The sequence below is a fragment of the Oncorhynchus mykiss genome, chromosome 18, assembly GCF_057628025.1.
Source record: "Oncorhynchus mykiss isolate SJ-2025 chromosome 18, ASM5762802v1, whole genome shotgun sequence".
NCBI lineage: Eukaryota > Metazoa > Chordata > Actinopteri > Salmoniformes > Salmonidae > Oncorhynchus > Oncorhynchus mykiss.
Genome location: NC_143039.1, coordinates 65,315,490 through 65,328,286, shown reverse-complemented (window position 1 = coordinate 65,328,286; position 12,797 = coordinate 65,315,490). Strand labels below are relative to the sequence as shown.

The 12,797-nt window shown below is 41.9% G+C and overlaps 1 protein-coding gene across 1 annotated transcript; it reads right to left on the bottom strand.

Moving 5' to 3' along the window:
• Positions 1-2,278: 2,278 nt before the first annotated feature.
• On the bottom strand, positions 2,279-8,696 carry tra2a (transformer 2 alpha homolog). The gene is made up of 9 exons (XM_021572562.3): positions 8,224-8,696; positions 6,478-6,605; positions 6,166-6,310; positions 5,618-5,677; positions 5,156-5,344; positions 3,770-3,885; positions 3,285-3,476; positions 2,975-3,045; positions 2,279-2,867 (listed from the first exon to the last, which is right to left on the bottom strand). Exons 1-9 carry the CDS (start codon positions 8,257-8,259, stop codon positions 2,857-2,859), a joined length of 948 nt encoding a protein of 315 aa, XP_021428237.2. The 5' UTR covers positions 8,260-8,696; the 3' UTR covers positions 2,279-2,856.
• Positions 8,697-12,797: the final 4,101 nt, after the last annotated feature.

The window sequence follows — 12,797 nt, the reverse complement described above, 5'->3', positions numbered from 1 at the left end:
CCCACCTCAGCTGTAGATCTCTGCAGTTCATCCAGAGTGATCATGGGCCTCTTGGCTGCATCTCTGATCAGTCTTCTCCTTGTATGAGCTGAAAGTTTAGAGGGACGGCCAGGTCTTGGTAGATTTGCAGTGGTCTGATACTCCTTCCATTTCAATATTATCGCTTGCACAGTGCTCCTTGGGATGTTTAAAGCTTGGGAAATCTTTTTGTATCCAAATCCGGCTTTAAACTTCTTCACAACAGTATCTCGGACCTGCCTGGTGTGTTCCTTGTTCTTCATGATGCTCTCTGCGCTTTTAACGGACCTCTGAGACTATCACAGTGCAAGTGCATTTATACGGAGACTTGATTACACACAGGTGGATTTTATTTATCATCATTAGTCATTTAGGTCAACATTGGATCATTCAGAGATCCTCACTGAACTTCTGGAGAGAGTTTGCTGCACTGAAAGTAAAGGGGCTGAATCATTTTGCACGCCCAATTTTTCAGTTTTTGATTTGTTCAAAAAGTTTGAAATATCCAATTAATGTCGTTCCACTTCATGATTGTGTCCCACTTGTTGTTGATTCTGCACAAAAAAATACAGTTTTACATCTTTATGTTTGAAGCCTGAAATGTGGCAAAAGGTCGCAAAGTTCAAGGGGGCCGAATACTTTCGCAAGGCACTGTACACTTAAACTATGACAAACAAAATGAGAATACTTTTTTGCACCACTGTATATTTCAGTGGTCACCCCCAAAGCCAATTCCTTCTTTGGTCATCTTTCCTTCCAATTCTCTGCTGCCATTGACTGGAATGAACTGCAAAAATCTCTGAAGCTGGAGACTCATATCTCCCTCACTAGCTTTAAGCGCCAGCTGTCAGAGCAGCTCACAGATCACTGCACCTGTACATAGCCCATCTGTAAACAGCCCATCTACCTACCTCATCCCCATACAGTATTTTTTTTATCTTGCTCCTTTGCACCCCAGTATCTCTACTTGCACATTCATCTTCTGCACATCTACCATTCCAGTATGTAAATTCTATATTGTAATTACTTCACCACCATGGCCTATTTATTGCCTTAACTCCCTTATCTTACCTCATTTCCACTCACTGTATATAGACTTGTTTTCTTTTGTTCTACTGTATTATTGACTATGTTTTGTTTATTCCATGTGTAACTGTGTTCTTGTATGTGTCGAATTGTTATGCTTTATCTTGACAGTAGCCTACCTAGTTAAATAAAAAAAAATAGAGCAGACTAATGCCCAAAAAAGTTTTAAAATGGGCAGCACCATTAAAATCTTTCACAAATTTAAAGTAATCAACTGGGGAGTCTTGCTATGGGTTAAGGAAGGATCACATAATTCCATCAAGGTCATCAGTAGGTATCAGCCAATGAAGTCTACTCATGAAGCAACATTCCATAACTGCAAATCGTCAACCTTTCCCTATTCAAACACACTCCAGGTGGCAGTATGCACCCTTTGTTTACCAACTCAGAATTGAAGAAACTTGACTACTTCAAAATGGAGATGGCCTCAATGGCACCATAATGGGGCACAAACAATGCTGTGTCCTCTATCTCTATAGTGTATTGCTATCTGCAGTGTTGTGAATGCTTCACAGTGCTGAACACACCCTATAAAAAGGAGTTGGACTAGTGTATCATTACATAGTAAAACAGAGGGGCTAATAGGAAGCGTGATTTTTCAATCCGAACAGAGATTATTATTTTTTTTACATTTATTTAACTAGGCAAGTCAGTTAAGAACAAATTCTTATTTTCAATGATGGCCTAGGAACAGTGGGTTAACTGCCTGTTCAGGGGCAGCTCGGGAATTTGAACTTGCAACCTTCCGGTTACTAGTCCACCGCTCTAACCACTAGGCTACCCTGCCACTGAATACAATGAAAAACAGGAAAGAGGATATAAGCTTGAGAAGGTATATTTCAGTAAAATGATAAATGTCAAAAGCAATGGCCACATTTATCAATCATGAGCAGCACAAATGTTTGTACCATTCTTATGAGCATTTCTTTCGCATGTTATCACATTTCTGTTGCTCCAACAGGAAAACAGAAATCTTGTGGGTTTTGGTATTTCTCCACAGAAGATATTTGAAATTGTATACATGTTGATTAGGATGTGCATTGTGGTCTAGAAGTTCTTAATATCAATATAAACAAAACATCTGTAATGACTAATGCATATCTATGAGACATTTTTAGTGGTACCCCCACGGCTTCACTTTCATATCAGAATCAAGCTCAATCACCATCACACATCAAGATTTGGGTTTTTATTTTCATTAAAATAAAAAAATCATACATCTAAATAAAAATCTCCGGAGGTATCCCGACAATAAACAACCAACTCAAAAACGAAGACCCTTCTCAATCCACTGATTCATTTCCTCCTACTAAAACCAAAAAGCCTGTTTGAATACTTTGAATATTAAATACATATTTTCTTCCCTTGAGGTAATCACTGATCTGTCAAGGCTGGATTGGTGAAAGCAATAAAATGTATACCATGCTTCCACTTATACAGTCAATTACAGATCAGTGATGGAGAAGGGTACGTTCTAAAGACACTCAAAACAGGCTCAATTAGTTTCATTACCACCCTCTAGATCTTTAGCAAACACTACATGGATGCATCGAAAAGTTTTTAAAAAATTAAGACATCTACAGCACGTAAACAAACGACTGACTCTCTGTCCGAACTCTGACTTCCGTGCTAAGTCACAGAGGAGATTCTGTCTGTTGATAAACACTTCAGTTAGCTTGACAAAGCTCCCAAACGGCTCCGTTCCAATGTGGGTCACGAAGAAAAGGAAAACTTAATCTTGATGGAAGTCTGTTAGTATCGTCCTGCAAAGAGACAATGACGCATGTTAGTGTCTAAGGCTCTCTCAGACATCAAACACCAGAGTATGGTTTAAAAAGTTTACAAAAGCTGTTGAGGTGTTTGTACTTACGTGGGCTGTATGAGCGAGACCTGGAGCGTGACCTGTATCGACTGTAGTAGGGAGAGGGAGAGCGCCTGCGACTGTAAGAGAGAGAACAAAAAGATGTACACTAGCGTAAGAAGGAATAACTCACAATATTAGCCAGCATTGGACAAGTAACCCCATTCATCCCCTCAAATTTAACATGAACACCAGCAATGTTGAGTTAGCCCTGGGGGGAAAAAATAGAATATTTTTATTCCAAATATATTCGTAGCTACTTAAGGTTATCTCCAATGTGAATCTCTTGAATAAAGTCAACATCCTGAGTATAACTCACCTGTACTTGTCGTACTCGTCATATCTGTCATATCCCCGGTCTCCACCTCGGTCTCCCCGATCGTATCCACGGTCATATCCACGGTCGTAGCCGCCGCCCCGTCGATCATCGTATCGGTCGTACGAGTCCCGGCCCCTCCTCCCTCCACCACTGCTGCCACTGTTTCGCTCTCCTCCACCACCACCACCATTACTGAAGAAGGGACAAGTTCATGTTTACTGAGAGTTACAAGATTCCCTAAAACAATCCTTGTCTGCATCCGATATGGCACCAGGTTCCCTATATAAGGGACAGGGCGCCATTTCAGACACAACCCATAACTACCAATAAGCTAAGTAATACTATCCCCCAGTATCACTACTTCACACAACGACATCCAAGAAAGAAAAAACAGACACACAATACCCACAGGAGACACTGGCACACTGGCAGCAAGACATCTGTAAAATTACACAATGAGCAGAGATGAACCATCCTATACTTACTGTGTGGGTCGGCCCATGTAGATGCCAGGCGTAGGGGTGTGGGCCCTCTTGGTGATGGAAAAGTCCACTCTGATACGTCTCCCGTCCAGCTCCATACCGTTGGCACGCTCCATCGCCTAGAAAAAAAAAAAAGAGACGAGGAACCAAATGATAGGAGTTTAAAATCAGTTACTCTGAAAATGAGCTTCTCTCCATCTCAACTCTGGGTTCTACTTGCCCAGGGATAGTTTTGGGGTGAAGGGTAAAGACACGGTTTAATGCGTGCGCATACTGAGCACGGCTTGCACTGTCCCATTGAGCCAGCACAGCCGTTGAAACTGCTTCTCCGATAGAAATCCCAGATCACGCTTGTAGGCGATGTCATGGTGACGTTGGCTAGCTAAGCTCATATGCAGAAACACGTCATCGGGTCTAACGTATCACACCGAACTGCGCATGTGCAGGCCTTCAAATGAAATGCATTCCTTCGATATAAAGTTGTCACTGTCACGAGGTTTGAGTAACATTTTCAGTTACTTAAGACAGTGGCGCAAATCCAAGCTGTGCCTTTAGAGTTCAAGAAAATGAAGGAAGAATGACTTCTCAAACCCCGTCTACAGAGTCTGCTTCGCAAGCAATCCTCAAAGTCTTGCGATAATGGGCCTCTGGGTTTAGAACCTTCATTACAGTGAAGAGTCCCATGTGACTGGTACCACAGCGAACTTTGAGTGGCAGGCCTGACACCTGCTGGTGCTTATGAGTAGTCACACCCAACAGATACAATATGAAAGCTAATGCATAGACTAGTCAGCGTACAATATCAATTGTTCAAGATGAATTAGCAAATTAAAAGGATTTTGAACCTTTTAGATATTCAAGGATTGAGGAATAAGGCGTTTGACACCACAAGTTACCGTCGACTCTTAGGTATTACTGTATTACCCAATGATTAACAGCACTTCTTATGACGATAAAATTGGTTCTGAATAAGACATCACCTTTTCCCCCAAACTCTCTCTCTCAATGAATCTTTCCTAGATTCCCCTTTCCTTTAATCTTTATTAAAACCCATTGGACAAGAAGGTTTGAGGGCAGAGACCTCTCTACTCCAATAGGGGCGTCAGGTAGCCTAGTGGTTAGTGTTGGGCCAGTAACCGAAAGGTTGCTAGATCGAATCCCCGAGCTGACACGGTATAATTCTGTATTTCTGCCCCTGAACAAAGCAGTTAACCCACTGTTCCTAGGCCGTCATTGTGAATAATAATTTGTTCTTAACTGACTTGCCTAGTTAAATAAAGGTTAATTAAAAACATTTTTAAAATAGGCTGAGGAGCAAGGAGAGAGGATGCAATAATCGAGGAAAGACAAATTGCGAAAGAGGCCCAGACTGCTACGTTTGTTCCATACCTCCTTGGAGTCGTCAATCCTCTCGAAGTAGACGAAGGCAAAGCCTCGGGAGCGCCCGGTGCGCTGGTCATACACCACGTTAACCCCGGCCAGCGGGCCATACCGGCCAAACACTTCCCTCAGGTCCTTCTCCGTGGTGTACAGGCTCAGCCCAAACACCCCCAGGCACTGGTTGGGGTCAGGGTTCGCCTGGAGGTCAAAGGGGTCAGATTTCACAGCAGCTGATAGGAACAAGTAGATTACCAGCCACTGGGAGTAGCATGTGAGTTACCTGTAAATCACTCATCGTCTCAGTCCCTCTCGCTCACTTACACACAACCCCTGATCTGAGTCATACATGGGACGGTATTCAGGAGCGTTACTGCTAGACCACAGGATTTGCATGTTGAGGCCCCCCTTCACATTAAAATACTCCAGTGCTATTTTAATGTAGAAGATAAAAAGGTAAGAATGTCTACATACCCTGGCATCCTCATCACCTCCTGCTCCCTGACCGAATGTCTCTTTTCTGAAGTCATGGCTCTATTGACATAAAGAGAGGGAGGGTTAAATAAAAGGGTTATTAAATAAGTCACAGCATTCTGTTTCCTGTAACAGACAATACAGCTTTGGTATTTTCTATACCATACTGAGCTGTAAATTAACACTACCTACAATTAACTATGTACACACATCCTAATAAAGTTCCACAATTACATAAAGCAGCTGCAAGCCCTTAACAAATGTGACAATTTGGTATTTTCTACACCCTACTGAGCTGTTCCTCCACCACAGGGTTTCCCAACCCTCTTCTTGGTAACTGTCATGTTTCACATACTAAAAACTGGAACACTTGCTGTAACTAGTTCACTAATAATCAAGCCCACGACTAGTTGAACCAGATGTGACAATTTAGGATTACAATAAATGTGAAACGTCTGGTGGTTACCAAGGAGAGGGTTGCGAAGTACTGCTCTACTCATTCAGCAGTCAGACCCTGACCTGTGACCTGTCAGCAATGTGATACTCACTCTGCTGCTGGTATGGCGGCGGTTAGGTGACTCGCTTTGGCTCTTCTTCTTCCGGTATTCCGGGCTGTAGGAACGGGACTTCTTCCGGTTGGAGGGGGAGCGAGAGCGGCTGTACCTGCGGTTGGAGTGCCTCCGAGAGCGAGACCTGGAGAGAGGTTGGAGGAGAGAGGGCCATAGGAAGGAATGAGGAAAAGGGGAGAGCAAGAGAATTGTCAACTTGACCCACAGCACATTGAAACATCACTCTCCACAAATAGAATGGAAATCAATTAGTTATTTCTGCTAAGAGAAATAACAGGAGGACAGACTCACCTGGACTTAGAGCGGGACCGAGACTCTGAGTGTTTGGCGGCCCTTGATGGGCTCGCGGAGCCGGATCTGCTCTCTGACTTGACCCGGACAGGACTGCCACGGTCCGATTTGGATGGGGAGCGAGAGCCCTAATGTTACAGTAGCCGCGTGTTAAAGAGACCCCCTCTTATACTTAACACACACATTACTCAGAAGGAACACACACAAGCAACTTTTCAAAGCCAGACATAAATCACTAGAGCTCATACACTGTGGAGGAAAGGGTTAGCGCTCCACCACGTCTATTACATATGATAGAGAAGATTAACAAAAAAAACAAAAAAAATCCTTCACTTGGATTAATAATATGTTTGAACCCTGTCAATGTTAACATATCCCATGTCTCATTTCTTCTACCTGGGTCAAACTAAAGTCAACATGCATTTTTAAACTATAGAAATGGAGCATAGAAGTGTAAAGACACTTGGAACATATACTGTACATTTACTTAACCTAGGGATACATTCATTCTTTCTTCCAGATTCTTTATATACTCTACTTCCTTCTCTCAGGAATTCTACTGTTCTTCGTAGTTCTTCTTTTTTCCATTTTCATTTTCTGATTCCGGGTTCTCTCTTCCCCAAATAGAAACCATTTTCACCTTTAGCCATACACACTGCAAGCGCTTCTATATCTGACCACCAATCTTCCAGTTTCATTCATTTTCCCCTTCCCACTTCTATGTTCTGCTCTGTAACTGTTTTTCAAAAAAGCCTTCGTTTATTCTTGGATATTTTCTTCCACATTCTTGGATAAAACTCTTCACATCCTTCACGATCAATAACCTTAATGAAAAAAGAACATTCAATACAATTAAAGATCATGAATTTATAGAAAAATTTAAAATATTTCGTGAAATGAATATCTACAGCATCTCTAGTATAGCAGGACAAACTATACTTGCAAAAATTGTTTAGTTATTACCCATCATCTCATAAGGGTTTAGTGATGAGTACAACTTTTCAATAGAGCAACATTGTAATACATTGTTGCAGCATAACACTGAGTAAGTGAACATTGTGAGAGGACTTTAGAAAACGGCTTCACTTTCACCATTAGCTACAATGTGGGATGTTACGTTACTTTGACCGCTAATTGATTTAGCTACAAGATTATAATGAAAGATTGCTGTAAACAGGAAAGGAAGAGCGGCTTGAAGCTCAGATTGCCTGACTGCAACTGGTACGACAAAGGCACCAAACTTACCTGAGAGCTATCGAATAGCGAACTCGCTCATTTCTGTGTCACGTGCATAAAGTTACGTTTATGCTACCGGTAGCATCATGTACGATAACCAAAGATAGCGATAACATTAGCCAGTTAGCTAGCTAGAAACGTCACCTAGCTAGCTTGCGACGTAGCTAGTATTGTATTGTTCGGCTGGCAACTAGCGAAAGGTAACGTTACGTAGCTACTACTATACTAGCTAACAGTAACGAACCAGTGTATCCTAGTAAGATTACAATAGTGTGCAGAACCTCTTGTTTCTGTCTTACTACCTTTGTTAAATTACGAATTTTGTTGCGTTAATTAACGTTAGCTGCTCAAACCGCTAATTAGCCTACTAAGCTAGCTTGCCAGAACGTTGCTAACAAAGATAGCAGGTTATTAATTTACCCTGTTAGTTAGCTAGCTAGAGTACTGTATGTAAGCAAGGGAGGAAAGACAGGACATTGTTTTGGGTTGCGTTGCAACGTTAATACTTACTCGTCCATCGAAGTTTCCATCCTCAATGTCACTCATTTTGCAAAGAGATTAACGATATAGCTAGTGAGCTAGCTAACGTTTCCAGACAAAATACAGTGTCCTCCTTTGCGCTTCTCTGCTCTTTCTCGTGGTGGAAGATGGCGGAGGAGGACGGAAGTTTTTAGTTTGTTTATCAACTGCAAATTTTGTGCCGACGTCATCTTGATTCCTGCCACGCCTGCTTCATATTACGGTTCCACAGTCCATCCATTTATTGATTCAATTCAAATGCGGATCTTGTAGGCCTATGTCTGAATAACAAACTAAGATTCTTGACCAGATGTAGCTACGGTATTACAATAGTGTTCCTTGCCATTTCTGTATAGGGTCCCCAAACATGTGTACCCCAATAAGCCATTGTAACTCTACCCATTTGCCATATGAACATTGTTGGATACTGACCACCCATACCCAGCCATGGCTATTTGTCTCTTAGTTGATCAACTGCTTTGTAAATACAGAACCCATGAAATAGGAAAATATTATCTACGATAATCAATAACTTCAATGATCGATTATCCTTCACCCAAATCCAGACAGCTGATGTTCTGAAAGAGCTGCAAAATCTGGATCCTAGACAATCAGGACCCTCTCTTTCTAAAATTATCCGCAGAAATTGTTGCAACCCCTATTACTAGCCTATTCAACCTCTTTCATATCGTCTGAGATCCCCAAAGATTGGAAAGCTGCCGGGGTCATCCCCCTCTTCAAAGGGGGATCACCGACCATTTCGAATCCAACCGTACCTTCTCCACTATGCCATCTGGTTTCCGAGCTAGTCATGGGTGCACCTCTGCCACGCTCAAGGTCCTAAACGATATCATAACCGCCATCAATAAAAGACAGTACTCTGCAGCCGTCTTCATTGACCTGGCCAAGGCTTTCGACTCTGTCAATCACTGCATTCTTATTGGCAGACTCAATAGCTTTGGCTTCTCAAATGACTGCCTCGCCTGGTTCACCAACTACTTCTCAGATAGAGTTCAGTGGGTCAAATCGGAGGGCCTGTTGTCCGGACCTCTGGCAGTCTCTATGGGGGTGCCACAGGGTTAAATTCTCAGGCCGACTCTTTTCTCTATATATCCATGATGTCGCTCTTGCTGCTGGTGATTATCTGATCCACCTCTACGCAGACGACACCATTCTGTATACATCTGGCCCTTTTTTGGACACTGTACTAACAAACCTCCAAACGAGCTTCAACGCCATACAACTCTCCTTCCGTGGCATCCAACTGCTTTTAAATGCTAGTAAAACTAAGTGCATGCTCTTCAACCGATTGCTGCCCACACCCTCCCGCACGACTAGCATCACTACTCTGTCACCTAGAGATGAATGTACTTTGGTGCGAAAAGTGCAAATCAATCCCAGAACAACAGCAAAGGACCTTGTAAAGATGCTGGTGGAAACTGGTACAAAAGTATCTATATCCACAGTAAAACAAGTCCTATATCGACATAACCTGAAAGGCCGCTCAGCAAGGAAGAAGCCACCGTTCCAAAACCGCCATAAAAAAGCCAGACTACGGTTTGCAACTGCACATGCGGACAAAGATGGTACTTTTTGGAGAAATGTCCTCTGGTCTGATGAAACGAAAATAGAACTGTTAGGCCATAATGACCATCGTTATGTTTGGAGGAAAAAGGGGGTGGCTTGCAACCCGAAGAACACCATCCCAACCGTGAAGCACTAGGGTGGAAGCATCATGTTGTGGGGGTGCTTTGCTGCAGGAGGGACTGGACAATTTCGGCTTAATGTGAGTCTGGAAGGAGAGTTTACAGTATAACCAGACTCCTACAGTTGAAGTCAGAAGTTTACATACACCTTTGCCAAATATATTTAAACTCAGTTTTTCACAATTCCAGACATTTAATCCTAGTAAAAATTCCCTGTCTTAGGTCAGTTAGGATCACCACTTTATTTTAAGAATGTGAAATGTCAGAATAATAGAGATAATGATTTATTTCAGCTTTTATTTATTGAATCACATACCCAGTGGGTCAGAAGTTTACATACACTCAATTAGTATTTGGTAGCATTGCCTTAAAATTGTTTAACTTGGGTCAAACATTTCAGGTAGCCTTCCACAAGCTTCCCACAATAAGTTGGGTGAACTTTGGCCCATTCCTCCTGACAGAGCTGGTGTAACTGAGTCAGGTTTGTAGGCCTCCTTGCTCGCACACGCTTTTTCAATTCTGCCCACAAATGTTCTATAGGATTGAGGTCAGGGCTTTGTGATGGCCACTCCAATACCATGACTTTGTTGTCCTTAAGCCATTTTGCCACAATTTTGGAAGTATGCTTGGGGTTTCCAAGTTTTCACTTCCTGACTGATGTCTTGAGATGTTGCTTCAATATATCCACATAATTTTCCATTCTCATGATGCAATCTATTTTGTGAAGTGCACCAGTCCCTCCTGCAGCAAATCACCCCCACAACATGATGCTGCCACCCTCGTGCTTCCCCTTTTCCTCCAAACATAACAATGGTCATTATGGCCAAACAGTTCTATTTTTGTTTCATCAGACATTTCTCCAAAAAGTACTATCTTTGCCCCATGTGCAGTTGCAAACTGTAGTCTGGCTTTTTTATGGCGGTTTTGCAGCATTGGCTTCTTCCTTGCTGAGCGGCCTTTCAGGTTATATCGATATAGGACTCGTTTTTACTGTGGATATAGATACATTTGTACCTGTTTCCTCCAGCATCTTCACAATGTCCTTTGCTGTTGTTCTGCGATTGATTTGCACTTTTCGCACCAAAGTACGTTCATCTCTAGGAGACAGAACACGTCTCCTTCCTGAGCGATATGACGGCTGCGTGGTCCCATGGTGTTTATAGTTGCGTACTGTTGTTTGTACAGATGAACGTGGTACCTTCAGGCATTTGGAAATTGCTCCCAAGGATGAACCAGACTTGTGGAGGTCTACAATTTTTTTTCTGAGGTCTTGGCTGATTTCTTTTCCCATGATTTTCCCATGATGTCAAGCAAAGAGGCACTGAGTTTGAAGGTAGGCCTTGAAATACATCCACAGGTAAACCTCCAATTGACTCAAATTATGTCAATTAGCTTATCAGAATCTTCTAAAGCCATGACATCATTTTCTGGAATTTTCCAAGCTGTTTAAAGGCACAGTCAACTTAGTATATGTAAACTTCTGACCCACTAGAATTGTGATACAGTGAATGAAAAGTCTGTAAACAATTCTTGGAAAAATTACTTGTGTCATGCACAAAGTAGATGTCCTAACCAACTTGCCCAAACTATAGTTTGTTAACAAGAAATGTGTGGAGTGGTTGAAAAACGAGTTTTAATGACTCCAACTTAAGTGTATGTAAACTTCCAACTTCAACTGTATATTGCACTGGTCTCCCCCAAAGCCAACACTTACTTTGGCCGCCTTTCCTTCTAGTTCTGTGCTGCCAATGACTGGAACGAATTGCAAAAATCTCTGAAGTTGGAGTCTTATATCTCCCTCTCTAACTTTAAGCATCAGCTGTCAGAGCAGCTTACCGAATACTGTACCTGTACACAGCCAATTTGTAAATAGCACATCCAACTACCTCATCCCCATATTATTACTTACCCTCTTGCACCCCCAGTATCTCTACTTGCACATCATCATCTGCACATCTATCACTCCAGTGTTAATTGCTAAATTGTAATTATTTCGCCTCTATGGCCTATTTATTGCTTGACCTCCCTAATTTTCTACATTTGCACACGCTATACATAGATTGTTCAATTGTGTTATTGACCTTATGTTTGTTTGTGTAACTCTGTTGTTTTTGTCGCACTTCTTTGCTTTATCTTGGCCAGGTCGCAGTTGTAAATGAGAACTTGTTATCAACTTGCCTACCTGGTTAAATAAAGGTTACATTTAAAAAATATAATTTGGGTTCCAGTCAACTTGCCCTTGTCTTGGGTGAAGTTGCTGCTGAACGCTGATCTTGGGTCAGTTTTGCATTTCCAAACCAATCCTTAAACCCTTCACTCAAACTTATTGATTCTCTTGCACAGATCTAACAGCATGTGTTTCATCCAAATTTGCACTTGCACACTTACTATAGCAATGTTGGACTGTATAAGGAGGGTTTGACTGGTTCAGAGTTCAAAGTGCCACATCGATAAGAAAGCAGATGAAATTAGATGAAGCGGGAATCCAAATAGCGGGGTTTAATTGTGAACACAGCAGCACATGGGGAAAGGTTGCAGGATAATGTTATGGTTTACTAGGGAAATACAAGCGGGATATACAGTGCCTTTGGAAAGTATTCAGACCCCTTGACTTTTTCCACATTTTGTTAGGTTACAGTCTTATTCTAAAATTGATTAAATCGTTTTTTCCCCCTCATCAATCTACTCACAATAACCCACAATGACAAAGCAAAAAGAGGTTTACAAATTTTTGCTAATTTATGAAAAAAAATAAATGGAAATATCACAATTACATAAGTATTCAGACCTTCTACTCCATACTTTGTTGAAGCACGTTTGGCAGTGATTACAGCCTCAAGTCTTCTTGGGTATGACGCT